This window comes from Pocillopora damicornis, chromosome 11, assembly GCF_964200805.1.
Source record: "Pocillopora damicornis chromosome 11, jaPocDami1.2, whole genome shotgun sequence".
NCBI lineage: Eukaryota > Metazoa > Cnidaria > Anthozoa > Scleractinia > Pocilloporidae > Pocillopora > Pocillopora damicornis.
Window position 1 is genome coordinate 21,722,441 of NC_142680.1, and position 17,434 is coordinate 21,739,874.

Consider the following 17,434-nt stretch of genomic DNA (forward strand, 5'->3'; position numbering starts at 1 on the left):
TTTACAGTTGCAGAAAATTGTTTGCTGGCGTGATAACTTGATCTTGTTGCTCTTTTGGTTTTAGTTCTAGTCGGATATGAAACGTAGAGAAAAAAACTACAAAGCGCGATTAGATACACAGTTAATTTCAAATATTTTGAAATAAGTTTGTAGGTGTGGCCGAACATTAATTTTAAATAGTTGTGTAGTCTACGTAGTACATTTGGTGATTGTCACGAATTCAATTTTTCTCCTAGTACAATTGACATGGCCAGAAGGGGATTTTGAATTTTTAGCTTTCCGTAGCTGATAATGATTCAAGTCTTAACTTCACAGGAAAGAGATGGACCCTTGATTAGTATCCTATTATAATGGAATTTGATTCTGATAAAGAGCGACTCTTTGTCGCACTGTAAAAACACTAAAATAACAGATGTTTCTATATTTGCCTTTAATTGCTATTTCTTATTTGAAGTACCCTAAGGTTCTCAGGAAAAATAATTTTTTTGACCCGACAGAATATTTCCTGATGCATTTTAAATGAGTAGGTTCTTATGCGATTGTTAGTTAGGAAGTAAGACTTCAGTGATCCTTGCTGCCATTTTTCGTTGCAAGAAAAGAAATCTACAAGAAAGGGAAACGCCGAAGACAGAATTATGTCGACAACAAATTTCAGTGGCGGTAAAATTCACACGAAATCATTTCAACAACTGTTATGCTCTCCCTCTTTGGTAGGTGGGCTTCAACAACAACTATCAATTTGCTTCGTAGCGGTTGACATTCTCCTCTCCATTACAGCATTTGTTGGGAATTCTCTCATCCTTGTTGCCCTTTACAAAGAATCTTCCCTACATCCGCCGTCCAAACTCCTGTATCGTTGTCTGGCAACCACTGATCTGTTGGTTGGTCTTGTTGCCCACCCTCTCTGTGCTCTATATTGGATGTCCGTGGTTCAGGAACACTGGAGCCTTTGTCGATACGCAAGAGACGCAGCCCACATAACAGCCTATGTATTGTTTTTAGTGTCTTTGAAGACGGTGGCGGCTATAAGCGTGGACAGACTTCTCGCCTTGTTGTTAGGACTGAGATACAAACAAATTGTAACTTTGAAGCCCACGTATATTATTGTAACTACCTTTTGGGTTTTTACTCTAGTCGCGTCTCTATGTGGAATTTTCTATCACCGTATAATCTTTTTGTACAGTTACTTAGTTACATCATTTTGCCTGGTAATATCGTTTGCATCGTACACAAAGATCTTTTGCACTCTCAGATATTACCAAGCACAAATACGAGATCAACAACAGACGAGCCAGACAAATGCACTGAACATGGCGCGATTCAAAAAGGCATTATACAGTGCACTGTGGGTGCAGTTAGCATTAGTTCTTTGTTTTGCACCAATATATACAGTGGAAATTGTGATCGCTCATACTAAAAAATATTCAGTACTCTTAGTCGTCACACGGAAAGTAGCCGTTATTTTACTTTACTTTAACTCGACGTTAAACCCGTTTCTTTATTGCTGGAAGATTATTGAAGTGAGACAAGCAGTGAAGCGGACACTGAAAGAAGCTCTTTGCTGAAATTTGTTTCTGTCTTTCTTGAGTTGTTCTTCAGACTTTCAAAGCAGACTAATTAAGTCACGATTATTATTAGAGAGCAGTCGTTAGATAAGTTTTTGGAGAAAAAGAAATAAGTGCCTCAATGGAATAGTTACAGCGGCTGTTGTCGATAGTCTGTATTTCTCCGCTAACAATTTAACAACAGACTAGGTAACCCTATAAATAAGGTTTCTTGCCGCTGTGCTAAAATACAAGATGTCACAATCGAAGAAAAGATATGCAAATCATTTACTGTCATGTTTTCTCCTCCTAGAAATATAAAGGCTTCAGATGAAACTTCAAAGAGTAGTTTAAGAGATGTGTTTGAGGCCGATGTTGAGTGTTACGAGAAAACTATACAACTAGTTTCCCTATAATTAAAAGAAAGCGCTTGGCGTTGATGTTGACGCCATATTGCCAAAAGAAACAGACCATTTTAAGTCTTGAATTTGTTTGTTTTGTGATCAGAAAATTATCCGTAAAGCTTATGTGAGGAAGTTTTTGTCATATATTTTACTAGAGGTTACGAAATTATGTGAAATAAAATTGACCATCTCTGTTTTTTAAAAAATTTTCTTTCAGATCGATCGGTGTTCTGAAATTTTATTGGCAACGGCGAAATTCGCGTTTCGCATCATGTTTTAAAGAGGTCACCGTATATCAAGTTTGCTGTTGGTGAATCTTTAGGTTGTCTCTGAGTCTAATGGATTTTATTTCTTCCATTCCCGAGCGATTAACTGCTGTCCCTAAGTTCCACAAATGTTTACGCTGCCGTGCATGGTGCAGTTGGAACAGGACCTAAAAAGTCAATGCCGACAGAAAATTGGGCAGTTCTTCGGGAGTGCATAAATAAAGATTTTGTTAATAGCGGCTCAATAGGACTTATACAGGGCAAGCACGCGCGCCATGTTTTAAAGGGTATTTTTAACAATTATTTCGTGCGTCTGTGTGCGGTCATAAATATACGATGCCCGCAGGAAGTTTAGAGAGCTTGAAAGATACGCTGCAGTTACTTAACACGCGACCAATAATAATTGTAGGTTCATAAATAATAAATGCTCTTAATGATTGTTAAGTATTTTTATCGAGTGTTGATAGATTTAAAGTATCCATTCCTTCATTTTCCTTCTCCATCCATTTATTATCATGGTCACTTAGGCATAGTCATATAACTCCGGTTATCTGAGGAGAATTGCTAATCGCTTGAGGGAATTACAACATGAAGAATTCAGTCACTGCTGTATACAAGAAAGCTTGCTAGATACCAAAATATTTCCCTTCTCTTTCTGCGGAAAAGACGCTGGCAGAGAAAAATTTAGGCGAGCTTTGGCTTATAATTTTCCTCGGACAATCACTTAAAAGTTTTTGGCGAAAGGAGGAGAACAAATAGAGAATGTAAAAGAAACAGCAGAAAATTGTTTGAACACGTAACTTCTTGCTTTTCTTTTGTTTCGTTCCTCATTTTTTCGGAGACGAAACGGAGAAAAAGATGTCTTTAAATATTTTAGAGCCTCTCATTCCTATTTCATACGTGATGTAAATGACAAATTAGGTAAAAAAAAAAAAGGCTTTTTTGACACAGCAGACAATTTTCTGACGAATTGCAAACCTGTAACTGAACAATAAATAAATCCCGCTTGAGTTTCAATGTCCGTATTGCTCTTCAAAGTTACGTTTATCATTAGATACTCAATTTCATCAGCGCACAAACTGTTGTTGATATGGTCTACTTCCATACAAAAGACAACAAACGATAACCATAAACATCCCAAGCACATCACTGTTGAAGTGAAGACACATATCTTCGATACATAAAAAGATGAATAAAGAGAAAAGCCTCTTACATGCATGGTCTAGAAACAATTGGTTACGTGATATCAATCCTCAACGAACGTTAACCGAGTGAAGAGGGTTTTCTCTGTCATACCATTTAAAGTTGACGGTAACAGATGTGTTCAGGCTTGCCTCTCAATTCTTATTGATACCTGAGGCATATGGAAAATGTCTTGGAATAAATTTACCTTTTTTGACACTACACACGGTGTACTTGTGCATTTTCAATCACAAAGCTGTCTAGATATACTCATCATAGATCAACATGGTTCCTTTGGCGCATGAAAAAGCAAAACTCATGGAATCTACACGTTAACAGTATCGTGAGAATTTAAGAATAGTACGTTTCACGCAATGGCCAAAAAAGAAAAAAAAAAGATATGACCGTATGGAATAAAAACAAACATTGGGTTCTAGGTAACATTTTAATGTTTTTTTTAACCACTGCAGTGATATATAAGACAAAACTATTACCACTAGTGAAAGAGGGTTGTTGGATTTTTTGACATTCTTTGTTTTTGAAGGTGAAATGATTTCAAAATTTATTATCTTAATTGGGGAAGGCGTTTGACTTGACGCCACACTGCCATAAGGCCAGCGGTATAGGGACTAGTATTTGATTTGTCTTTGCAAAGATTTCCACAATGCTTATGAATGTGAAGATGCGTTATTATAAATAGTTGAAAACGACGAAAACGTTAAATTATCTAAACAGTTTTCCTTTTCATCGATCATTGGTTGTTGCTTTTTGTTTAACTAAACTGAAAGTAACACTTACTCATCTACCAGTTTAGCTCTCATTGAGTTTAACTCCATCATAAATTGAAGTTTCATTTTGTTTTCGGTGTAAAACAATGATATAATAGAACAAACATCAGTAAATCTGACTCTTAATGCTAATTTGTGCTTTTATTAAACTTTATCATTTAAACAAACATGTACTTCTCTCTCACATTGTTATTTAGCAGCAGACTCCAGTCTTTTACCTGTGACATACAAAGGCAAACACTAAGAATAAAATGACATTCAATTGCTGATCAACGAGGACTTTGTTTTTTCTCCGTTTGTTTGATGTAAAAACTGCAAGGCACAACCATAAACCCCAGGCAAATAAAAGGCAAATTTTTCTTACTTAACGGACTTTTCGAGCGCGCATTTTTAACTAGTTAAGGCTGACTAGTTGGTGTTTTAGCAAATATAGTACACCAATTTGAAGTCAAATAAATTATCGAATGGCTCTTCATTATCCAATTGTTAGCTTCCGGTTATGATTAATAAATTGTTTTGCTTCAGCATTGGAATATAATACAGTCTGCCTTATCAAACGAGGATCGTTAATAGCGTTAGCATACTGCATCTAGAAGAACAAATTTGCCTGGCGTACACAATACAGCTGGCTTGATGCGAAAAAAAATTCGTTATCTTACCAACAAGCAATGGCTTAAATCGCGGCTTCTGTGGATAAACTTTATTTCCAAGTGCACGCACAGCTAAAGGACCGAGAGTTGTATCACTAACGGCAATAATTGGGACATGTAAGTTCCATGCATGTTATTTTGAATACAACAACTTAATTATGATTTGATCGACAAAAAAAAAAAAAAAAAAAAAAAAAAATGCCGTGCACGCATGGTAGGGCAAAAAACGGGACGCTAGTTTGATTTTACTCTCTTGTTTTACTTTCTTAGTGATATGAAAGTACATGTATAGGATAAAATTGATCCTGAAAGAGTAGTGAAGGAGAGACTTTCAAGTTCTTCACTTACGAATGGTGAAATAATTTCAATTTTTTAACCTCACTGCATGAATAAAGCGCTTGACTTTGACTCAAAATTGCCGTGCGAACCGTTCAAAGTAAGGCCCCCTAAAGACATTGAATTATAATTTTGTTCAAGAAAGTTCAGATGCTTATCAATGTGTGAAGATGCTTCTATAAATTGTAAATAGTAAGTAAGCGAATGAGAAAGACTAACATTACAGGCTCTTACTGAGAGAATCCTCTTAAAGATTGTCCTTTTTTGCTTAAAATTTATAATTAATTACCAATGATGACCAAATAATCAAAACATTACAATGTCCTGAGAGAGTTCTCTTAAAGATTGTCGTTTGTTTCTTAAAATTTATTATTGATTACCAATTAGTCATACAAATTACAATTTACGAAAAAAATGCAAAAGTTTACATTTGAAGACTTACAACTTTGAATGTGATTGGTTGATTTAAACTGCAACTTTGAAAGTGATTGGTTGATTTAAACTACAACTTTGAATGTGATTAGCTTATTGAACTGTCCGATAAGAACTTGGCAAGTGAATTCGTGGAAATTAGGAGTTTTATAAATCAATCACAATTCAGGGAATTGTAATTTTTATTATAACATTTGGTTAAAAATGTCTGAGTGATAACTGAATGATGGAGGTGGTGGTCACAAAACCAACTATGGCCTCGAATTTGTAATATGATGATAAATAATGTGGAAAAAAAAACTGTCAGTTATACTTTGTGTAGATCCACGCTTAAAATGAATTCGAGTATTGTTGGTTCTCATTTAAATTTTTTAATTAATAGCTTACTCAATGGGTTATTTTGATATGAAACTAACTGATAAGTTAGAAGGAAATTTACTGTAAATTCTGAAAAGTGTTGCAGCAGAATAAATGGAATGTTACATAAAAAATTTAAGGGCTAGTTATTTACACGAGATCTAACCCAAACCGCGCTTTTACGTAAGGCTAAGTTTTTGGTGCAAATGAAGAGATTATCTAGAACACAGGCGATGAAAAAGGATTGTTAGATCAATATCAGTATCTGGGCAACTGCCCACCTACCCCTCCCCTAACTGAACAACAGTCAACAACAGTCAATTGACAACAATTTAAGGTTAATATTGGGTTAGGGGAGGGGTAGGTAGGCAGTTGCCCAGATACTGATATTGATCCGAATTGTTATTATTTTGAGGGTGTTTATCAGCACCCAACACCAGATTATCATAACCATTTCGCAAAGAAAGCTGCAGAAAAAGCAAAGGAGAATTATACAGGCATCTCCTGATGACGATCGAACTGAGGAAATGTCAGCAAACTAGAACTAAATATTGAGATTTCGTTTTTCATCAAAAATCTGACATGGGAAATGTAAAATCAAGGATTTCTAACCAAATAACAATTTGCGTTGCATGGCATTGATTAAACGTTTTACTTTACTAATACCAAACCTGAATATCACTGTTTCTCGTAAACTTCTCTTTTTAGGACCAATCGTTTGTGAAAGACAAATTTTGAAAAATGATAAGTAGAAAATCAGACCTACTCATCAAAAGTAAGGCTTTAAAAAAAAAATGGTGAACCATATTTTTTGGACAGAAATGACAATATTCCCGAGCATTTCAAACGTGTAAACAAGACTGAAAAGTTTTCATATGATAATACATATGATGATTTATATGATTATTAAGTTTCAGTGATCAAAGCAGTTTAAGTGATGTCAAGGCTGGGCAGGTGCTCTCTAGACGGAACATTTTATGATGCAATCACACGTAACCTGAAGGATAGGTCCTTCAACAAAACTATCTCTCAGTGCTAATCGGTACTTAAATTAACTGATTGAGATTGAAAACTTGGCGCAGCCCACCCGATCCAGCGCTGTTGCCGCAAGAGTAAATTCTGATGAGAATGTTTGAAAACAAAGGAAGAAGGTTCGGGTGGTTTCACCTGTGAAATGAATGACAGCTTGTGTAATTAAATAATTTTATTTTATCTCAAGCATTGCCAGCTTGTTATGGGAAGAAAAATTATTAAGATTGTTATTGTTGTCATGAGCTTTTAAACTCAGTGAACGACAGTAATGTCGAGAAACTAAATCATTTTTGCCCCTGCTTTTATGTTAGAAGTCCACAGTCGGCATTCTCCAACTGATTGACGTTTCGCCTTCCCATCCAAGTTTGGTTTCCAGAAGCTGATCATAATTTAAATAGCACCTACTCATTTATGCAGCTACCAACGTCACTTCTCCCTAGTAAGGCTGGTTTTGCCTTAAACTGCGGGATGAAAAAAAAAAAGCCCAATATTTCATTTTTAATTTTACCTCTTAGCGCAAAGTCATTCAAAGATTGAACTTAACAAGTTGAATATATATGTGGTGTAGTTGTGACGCACAACACTGTTATGCGACAAACATCCTGCCTCTTCTATTTAACAAAGATAATTTGAAGGGAAAGTTGCAATAAAAATAAAAAAAACTATTTCATCTTTGGAGGGAACTTCTAAAGTTTATAAATTGAATAACATGACAGAATTACCCGTTACAAAGAAATTTACAAAGAGTTATATTTAATGTGACTCCTGTGAAGAAATTGGCAACTCTAACTTGTTCGTGTGAGTGACGAAGGATTGTCCATCGCGCTATAAAATATTGACATTCGGGGATGTTTTGTTATCATCTTGTTATGATGAATCATAGCTGAGGCAAAAGTAAGGCTTTAAGAAAAATGGTTCACCATTTTTTTGGACACAATTGACAGTATTTCTGAGCATTTCAAACGTGTAAACGCTACTGAAAAAGTTTTCATATGACTATTCTGAAAAAAATAAAGTTTAAGTGATCAACGCTGGGCAGGTGCTCTCAAGACGAAATATTTCCTGTTGCGATCATACGTATTCTGAGGGGAAAAAAGCAAACGACTGCAGAATGATGGCGGAAAAAATCTAACCGAGGATGGAGCACAGACAGAAGCAGTTGTTGGCTTCTCTTGTAACAAGAAGAATTGAGTATTCGCATTGTAAATGAGTGCACGTTACTGAAAAACCTTTTTATGTAAATGTCATTAAGGTGGTGAGGTTCACGTGATCATGGCCTGGCAGGTGCTGTAAACACAAAAAGATCTCTCGTTTCATAACAGAGGCACCCAAAGTTTCTTGGGAAAAATATTTTTTGACCTAGCAGAAAATTTTTGTGCGACTGTCAGTTAGGACGCAAGGGAAACGCCGAAGACAGGATTATGTCCACAACAAATTTCAGTAGCGGTAAAAGTCACACGAAATCATTTGAAGAACTGCTATGCTCTCCCTCTTTGGTGGGTGGGCTTCAACAACAACTATCAATTTGCTTCGTAGCGGTTGACATTCTTCTCTCTATTACGGCATTTGCCGGGAATTCTCTCATCCTCGTTGCCCTTTACAAAGAATCTTCCCTACATCCGCCGTCCAAACTCCTGTATCGTTGTCTGGCAACCACTGATCTGTTGGTTGGTCTTGTTGCCCAGCCTCCCAATGCCCTATATTGGATGTCCGTGGTTCAAGAACACTAAGTACTGGAGCCTTTGTCAATATGCATTTGATGCAGCCAACATCACAGCCTATGTATTGCTTTTAGTGTCTCTGATGACGATGACAGCCATAAGCGTGGACAGACTTCTCGCCCTGATGTTGGGACTGAGATACAAACAAATCGTAACTTTGAAGCGCACGTATATTATTGTAACTACCTTTTGGGTTTTTAACATTGTCGCCTCTTTATGTGGAATTTTTTATCCCAGTATAATCTATTTGTACGGCTCCCTAGTTTCACCATTTTGCCTGGTAATATCCTTCGCATCGTACACAAAGATTTTTTGCACTCTCAGATATCATCAAGCACAAGTAGGAGACCAACAACGGACGAGCCAAACAAATGTACTGAACATGGCACGATTCAGAAAGGCAGTATACACTGCACTGTGGGTGCAGTTACTATTAGTTGTTTGTTATGCGCCAATGTATACAGTGCAAATTGTGATCACTCGCACTAACAAATACTCATTACTCTTAGTCGTCGTACGGAAAGTAGCAGTTATTTTACTTTACTTTAATTCGACTTTAAACCCGTTCCTATACTGCTGGAAGATTAGTAAAGTGAGACAAGCAGTGAAGCGGACACTGAAAGAAGCTCTTTGCTAAAATAGGTCTTTCTTGAGTTGTTCTTCAAACTTTCAAAGCAGGCTTATGAAGTCACGATTATTATTAGAGAGCAGTCGTTAAATAAGTTATTGGATAAAACTAAATAAGTGGCTCAATGAAATAGTTGCGCAAGCTGTTATCGATAGTCCTTATACCTCCGTGAATAATTTAACGACGGACTAAGTAGCCCCAGCTACGTGTTTTCAAAAATAAGGTTTCTTGTCGCTATGCTAAAAGACATGATGTCATAGCGCAAGAAAATATATGCAAACATTTTACTGTCGAGTTTTCTACTCTTAGCAATAAGAAGACATCAGATAAAACTTCAAAGAGTAGTTTGAGAGATGTGTTTGAGGCCGATGTTGTGTGTTACGATAAAGCTATTTCAAATAGTTTTCCTATGATTAAAAGAAAGCGCTTGACGTTGATGTTGACGCCATATTGCCAAAAGAGACGGTCCAGCTTCAGTCTTGAATTTGTTTTGTTATCAGAAAAATATCCGTAAAGCTCATGAGAAGAAGTCTGAGTAAATGGAATAAAATTGACCATCTCTGTTTGTTACAGAATTTTTTTACCAATCGATCGATGTTCTGAAATTATATTGGCAACAGCGAAAAACAAGTTTCGTATCATTTGTATAGAGGTCACCTTATGTCCAGTTTGTCGCTTATGTATCTTTAGGTTGTCTCTGAGTTTTAAGGATTTTATTTCCTCCATTTCTGAGCGATTAACTGCTGTCCCTAAGTTCCACAATTTTTTTTTTTTTTTTTTTATATTGAGTCGTTTTCGCTCAGACTTTACTTCGATATCATATCATCTAATTATCGCCTAAAAACGACATGTTTATTTCACCCATTAAAGAAGTGACAAAATGGATCTTTTAAGACTTAAGAGACCCATATCGTCTTTGTGTTTGTCAAGGGAATTCACTTTCAGTGCTAATTTGAAATTAAACTGAAATGTTATTTACTGAAATCAACAGCTGGTTGCGACGAACATGTTCTTGTTTAATTATCAAGGTACTGAATTATCATACAGGATCAGGAAGAAAATTCCCTGGGAAAGAACTCTTGTTAAGGGAGGGATTGACGCATTTTCAGCGATTAAGATTAAGCTGATTTTTCTGTCAGCTAATCCTCCGTTGGTAAAGGAAATGACTAATTTGAAGCCGGAATAAAATATTAAATCTATCGAGAGAAATCATTTTGCAAAAACGAACATTTTTCCAACTTAAAACGAGGCGGCGTGTTTGTGGTGGTTAACTAACTTTTCCTAATCTTTGACAGGTTATTTTTAACAGTTGTTTCGTGTGTCACTGTGCGGCCATTAAATATACGATAAACGCAGGAAGTTTGAAGAGCTTGAAAGATACGCTGGAGTTACTTAACACGCAACCAAGAGTGATCGTAGGTTCATAAATAATAAATGCTGTTTAGGTATGTTTGACAAGGTGTAGTTTTTAACTCGACATCATCGCGGGAATAATCAACAAAATTGTTATTCACTTCATCTTCGGCAAATAATTGTTAAATATTCTTATCGAGTGCTGATAGATTTTAAGTATCCATTCCTTCATTTTCCTTCTCGGTCAATAGAATATCATGTCCAATTTAACACAGTCATATAACTTTGGTTGTCGGAGGAGAATTGCCAATTGCTCAGGGGAATTACGACATGAAGAATTCAGTTACTGCTGTATACATGAAAGCGTTGGCAGAGAAAAATTTAGGCGAGCTTCGTCTTACAATTTTTCCAAGACAATCACTTTAAAACTTTTGGCGAAAGGAGGAGAACAAATAGAGAATGTAAAAGAAACAGCGAAAAATTCTTTAAAAAAGTAATTTTTTGCCTATCTTCTGTTTTGTTTCTCGTTTTGTCGGAGACGAAACGGAGATAAAAGAGCCACAAAATGTTACTAATTAAGTTTGCATCTGAGGCCATGGCTCAATATTATTTACGCAAATGATATGGACATGTGATTGACACCCAATGTCGATGAAACTACGTTGTATAAACATCGGCCTTCAAATTCAGAATTTACCACAATACAGGGATAATGTTTGCACTGAATTACCGGCCCAAAAGAATGAAAGTATATTTAGATATACCGCTTAAACCGCTTATGCTGTCATTCCAAGACTGACAAAAGAGAGTTTTCTTATCATATCGTCAATCGGAAATTTTACCGATGTCTTTGCGCTTGCCAAAGAAATTAACTTTTAATGCTAATTTGAAGTTAAATTCAACTCAACCTACTGGAATATACAGCTGGTTGCGACAAATATATGCTTGTTTAGTTTTTAAGTTGTCGTCGCCACAATGAGTTATCAGACTAGAAGGAAGCTTCTAAGGAAAAAAGACACCTACAAAAGAAACTGATTCAATATTCACACTTTTCAGTGATTAACTCATTTTTTAAGAATGGTTAGTAACTATATCTGCACTTGTAAGAAAAATTCTAGATCGAAAATGAAAAATGTAAAGTTTGAATATGAAAATTGGTATCAAATGAAAAAGAAATTAATATTTTGGTACCCGATGGATCTCTAGGATTAAAATGATACCGAGCGCTTAGGGCCATTATGGCTGGTGCAAAACGATGGTTTCTCCGCCTCCTCTACTTTCAGTTAGCGCCCATTTTTCTTATCTCGTTGACCATTAGGAAGAAGAAAGGAAATTACATCATAGGACGAAATAGGCAAAACAGTTTTTGTTAAAAAAATAATCATAACTTTCCTGACGAAAGTGAAAAAGCTGGTAGAGAACGAGTTTGAAAAAATCGTTGGCGGGCGGCATAACATCTTGTTACGGTTTTGTTTTTAATATCAGTCCGCGGACGCAAAACGGAAAGAGAAAAACCTGTCATTACAATTGATTCAAACATTTAAAATACGTTTGCATCCGTGACCAAAATTTAAATTTGAATTGTTTGATGTATTCGTAGATTTTCTCAAATCCGACTTTTCTAAGACAAAGTAAAATCGCCAGCTTGAAATTTTTATTTCCAATTTTTCATGGCTAATAATGATACAAGACTGAACTTCACACAGATGATATGGACACCAGGTTACCTCTTTATCAGTGAAAGTTGATCCAGGTAAAAGAAGATCGTTCGTCGTTCTTATAAAAGAATGATACCACAGATGTCTCTCCATTTTCTACTTGTTGCCATTTCATACCTGAGGCACTTTAAAGGTTCAATTTTCTGACAATTTTCTGACGTATTTTAAATGAGTTAAGGCTGATGAGGAATTCTCTACGTGTATAAATGTCATTAACTGAAGTATGAGGTGTAATTGATCGTGGCTAGATGTGGGCTGTTTAGACGACATATTACTCGTTGCAATCTTAGATAACCTACAACAAATTTCAAAAGAGTTGGAACACAGACGAAAACAATTGAAGAACTGCTATGCTCTCCGTCTTTAGTGCGTGGGCATCAATCAGCATCAGTTCCAGACGTGAGGCTGATCCCACAGCTGCAAGTTTCTGACGCACTTTAAATGATTGGAAGCTAATGAGGAAGTCTTAATGTGTTTATTTAAGGAAGGTTTCAGTTGGACGCAATATTTCTCGTAGCAAGAACAGAGGAAACAAATGCAGAATTATGACGACAACAAATTTCACCAGAGGTGGAACACAGACAAAAACATTTAAAGTACCGCAATGCTCCCCCTCTTGGATGGGTGGGCTTCAATCAGCATCAGTTTCTTTCCCAGCAGTCAACATTCTCCTCTCCATCACGGCATTTCTGGGTAATTCTCTTACCCTTGTTGCCCTTCACAAAATATCTTCCCTCCACCCGCCGTCCAAACTCTTGTATCGTTGTCTGGCGATATCTGATCTGTTGGTTGGTCTTGTTGCTCAGCCTCTCCATGTTACTTATTTGATGTCCGTGGTTCACGAACACTGGAGCCTTTGTCATTACGCAATGAAAGCAGCTTACATCACAGGCGTAGCATTATGTGGAGTTTCTTTGCTGACGATGGCGGTAATAAGCGTGGACAGGCTTCTCGCCCTGTTATTGGGGCTGAGATATAGAGAGATTGTAAATTTGAAGGGCGTTTATATCACTATAGCTAGCTTCTGGGTTTTATGTCTTGTCGCCTCTTTACGCATCATTTTCGATCAGCGTAAAACCGCTTTGTATACCCGGATATTGATACCACTTTCGCTGCTTATTTCACTCGCCTCGTACACAAAGATTTTTCGCACTCTTAAACATCATCAGGCACAGTTTCAACAACAGCCAAGCCAACCAAATGCACTGAAAATGGCGCGATACAGAAAAGCAGTGCATAGTGCACTGTGGGTACAGTCAGTTTTAGTTGTTTGTTATACACCATGCTATATTATGGGAATTGTAGTCACTTATAGTACAACATACTCATCACACTTAGTCGTCACAAGTGAAATGGCAACTATTCTTGTTTACTTTAACTCGACGTTAAACCCGTTCCTATACTGCTGGAAGATTAGTGAGGTGAGACGAGCAATGAAGCAGACAATCAGACAAGCACTTTGCTGTCCATGGAGTTAGACCATCCTCGAGTTATATATGATCGTATAAGTACTTTCAGTGCAAAGCTGACCGATAGAGAACGCTTTTCGCTTAAATTTTTGTTCGAGGTCTGTCGATAGTATTTTTTGCTAGTCACGTAAAATAAAATTAAGGAAAGGTTATGGAAACACAAACCAAAACTTTTAAAAAATTTTTTCATGCTACTAAACTTTTTTTTGAATGCATAAATTATTAATCCAAGGAAAGATATACGTGAACAAGAGGATATGTAATGTCTTATAATCTCTTGACTTAAATTATACTCTCATGAATGTTATTATAAGAAAGCGAAAGAAATAAAATTGACTATAACAGTTTTTATTTAAGACTACGCGGGATGCGGTTTCAGGGGGGTTGGTGCTCCAGTGCCGATCGATCCTTCATTGAATTAAACATTTACACGGATTATCATGAATGTTTTGAATTAATTGACGATATATTTTACAAAGTACAAGTTAACGAGCTTTAAATGGCCTATACTGAGTTAATAATATTCTAAATTTGTTCAGTTTCTCGTGAAATAATGGCTCTACCTTCTCGAACGCACGTGTACGCTTGTTAAAATCCTACCTGACATAAAACATTGAAACAGGGCTCTTGTTTCGCATTCTTTAAGTTCCGGTAATTCGAGTTTTTATTGAACGAATCGGTTGACCATGTTGCACATGTGGTGAAAGTTTTTGAAGAAATCTGCCGCAAAATTTTCCACTGAACAGTTCAGTCGACCAAAACGACACAGTGCAGAGATAGGTAACGAATGATATTGTCTATTGAAGCTAAAGCTTGTTTTAAAGCTGCTAATTAAGAGACAGACCACGTGGGTTTTTCTAAGGGAGCGAGACGCTGAGCGGTTAGCTCGATTTAAAGACTGCATTTAGCGAAACATCAAGAGATGTTTCAAAACCGTTTGCTTCAAAAACCTGAAAAGCTAAAATAAGTCCGCATTGAATACCGTCAAACGAATTAATTCTTTGTAAACAATATCAGAGAATTGGATAAAACTTAAAAGGTGGTTTAAGGGTGGTCGTCTGTAAAAATCGAGCAGAGGTGTTGAAAATAAAAAAAATTGGAATTTTTTAAAACTTTGCCAGAACATAGGTATAAATGGCCTTAGTTATGGAAAAATATAAAAAAATGCCGAAAAAAAATTATGTTGGGAGAACGGTGGCATTTTGTGTTTTGGGGGTTCATAACCGTGTTTTCCCAGTGAAATAGTGCACCTCAAGATAACGACCGAAAAAAACTTATTTCGACAGCAATTCGGAAACAACATAACAATTCTGAAACAAGAGATATTTTTCAAAGGTTCTGAAGTATTTTTCCAAGATTCCTTAAAAAAACGATTTTTTTACGAATTTTCTAATTCGGGTGAAATTTCATCCATCAAAACATAGCTCAACTTTGGCGACTAAAATCGGCCATTGTCACATGGCTCCATAAACTGACCATGAAACAATAATCATTGTCAAGAACAGGGCTTCTTCTTTTAGAAACTTCAATAATATTTTTTGGGCTATTTAAACCACTAATTTTTAGAGCGATTTATATAAGCGTATTTGAGCTCAAGAGGCGCGTTACGTGACCAACGTGACTTGCACGTCACGTTAAGAAAAACATTACCAAAACACTCGAATTCCCTCTTATATCGTATAAAAACTTCGAAACAGGTCTCTTTCATATTAAATATACATAGAATTTTCTCCTGAAGCCAAAACGTCAAGGCAATCTGGGCAATCTTCGATAGTCTAGTATATGCAAATTGCTGGTTTATGTTGTTACAACGGTCATATTCGCAACTAATACCAACCCAACGATAACAAAAACTTTTTTAACATCAGAAGGAATTGCCCAGGCTATAATTACACAAAACGTTACTTTTAGAAGTGGTTTCCATGCCAAGAGTACGCACTTTAACCCGCTTCACCGTTTTCAAAACTTATCCATGTGATTGCGTTACACACAGGAAGTTGATTAAGTGAGAATGATACAGAAGATGACCAACGTTTTTAACAGAACAAGGTTAGTCTTTATAAAATCCTTTCGATCTAAAACATGTTTATGTAAACGTGAGGTTTTCACTGTCAATTTTTTTTATAACAAAGCTACAAAGGGATAATGTCGTATCGTAGCCGTGTATGACGCATATGCACCTATTGTACTTATTTCTCTCAAGGCAGTTGGAATAATGTTGGTGTCCCTCTATTCCAGGAGTCATTACTTTCTGAATACGAAGACTATGGTCACTTCCAGCTGGAAAGTTCCTATTTTTCTTTGCACGTACACGACTTTATCAGGTCATTGATCAGACCAACTTATGGCGCTTTTCGTGTAGCAGGAAAGGAATCAATTTCCAATTGGAAATATGTGCATATATCTTGAAGGAAATAAATAATGAAACGAGTAAGCTTGTTCGTGGCAAACAGTTGACAGAGGTTGTATGTGTCATACAAAATGGGATGACTAAGCTGGCACTCTTGAATTATCTTGTCATGAGCTGAGGAGTATGCCATTTCTTCATCAATGGCTAGTACATCGATCTCTGCTACCGATTCCGCCTGTTTGATCTTTGCTGCTGACCTTGAGAAATACGACTTTATCTGCTTTGGTGATAAAAACTCGCCAACAGCAAATCGATGCTCTCCGTTTTCATTTTTAGCGCGACGCATATCACTCGCAACTTGGGATGGATCTTCTTTGTAACCAGTCTCCTGGCCAAGTTTGAACTTTTGGTTTTCGTTGAAATGCTTTGATTTCTTAGACGCCCTCAGTGCCCAGCCTTCCGAAAGTTTTGTCGAGCTTGGAATCAGTACAGTAAAGCTGGCCATTTGAGGTTGTGTGCTTGTTCTTTCTGTCAGCTTTTGTACATAGAGTATCTTTGCTTTTATCAATGAGGGTAGTTTTCTCTTCGACTATCCTCATACTATCTCTTATCAAGGTGGCGGTCAGGATGGAAGGCGCTTTCAAGACAAAAATATCTCTCGTTACATGCAGTTACGAGTAACCTTAAGAAAAATTATTATTGAGTAACGAAATTAAATGATGAATATTTTTTTTTGACAAAGCATTGTCTCTCGTTTTCAATAAATGCGCTATACCTGAATAAAATGATTGTTCGTCTGAGCGACGAAGGTTGTCTATCGCGCTATAAAATATTAACATTCGCAGATGTTTTGTTCTTACCTCGTTTTGATAAATCATAGCTGAGGCAAAAGTGAGGCTTTAAGAAAAATGGTTCACCATTTTTTTTTGTACACAATTCACAGTATTTCCGAGCATTTCAAACGAGTAAACGCGACTGAAAAAGTTTTCATATGATTATTCTGAAAAAAGTAAAGTTCAAGTGATCAACGCTGGGCAGGTGCTCTCAAGACGAAATATTTCCTTTTGCGATCATACGTATTCTGAAGGAAAAAACTAAACGACTGCAGAATGATAGCGGAAACAAATCTAACCGAAGATGGAGCATCCCTTCTTTGGTAAATAGATTTCAACCACAATCCATCTACTACTCGGCAGTTTATGTT

At 36.5% G+C, this 17,434-nt stretch overlaps 3 protein-coding genes and 1 pseudogene across 3 annotated transcripts in view; 3 read left to right on the forward strand and 1 right to left on the reverse strand.

The window, feature by feature from the left end:
- The window catches only part of LOC149038230 (hsp70/Hsp90 co-chaperone CNS1 homolog), a 121,871-nt gene that overhangs the window by 103,325 nt on the left and 1,112 nt on the right, over window positions 1-17,434 (reverse strand). The gene's annotated exons all lie outside the window — the stretch shown is intronic.
- Window positions 512-2,154, forward strand: LOC149038235 (melanocyte-stimulating hormone receptor-like). Its single transcript, XM_089187208.1, has one exon. It carries the CDS (start codon window positions 636-638, stop codon window positions 1,563-1,565), a length of 930 nt encoding a protein of 309 aa, XP_089043334.1. The 5' UTR covers window positions 512-635; the 3' UTR covers window positions 1,566-2,154.
- LOC149038236 (melanocortin receptor 5-like) lies at window positions 8,413-10,625 on the forward strand (annotated as a pseudogene).
- On the forward strand, window positions 12,654-14,228 carry LOC149038237 (melanocyte-stimulating hormone receptor-like). The gene has a single exon (XM_089187202.1). The coding sequence runs from the start codon at window positions 12,957-12,959 to the stop codon at window positions 13,887-13,889; it is 933 nt and encodes a 310-aa protein (XP_089043328.1). The 5' UTR covers window positions 12,654-12,956; the 3' UTR covers window positions 13,890-14,228.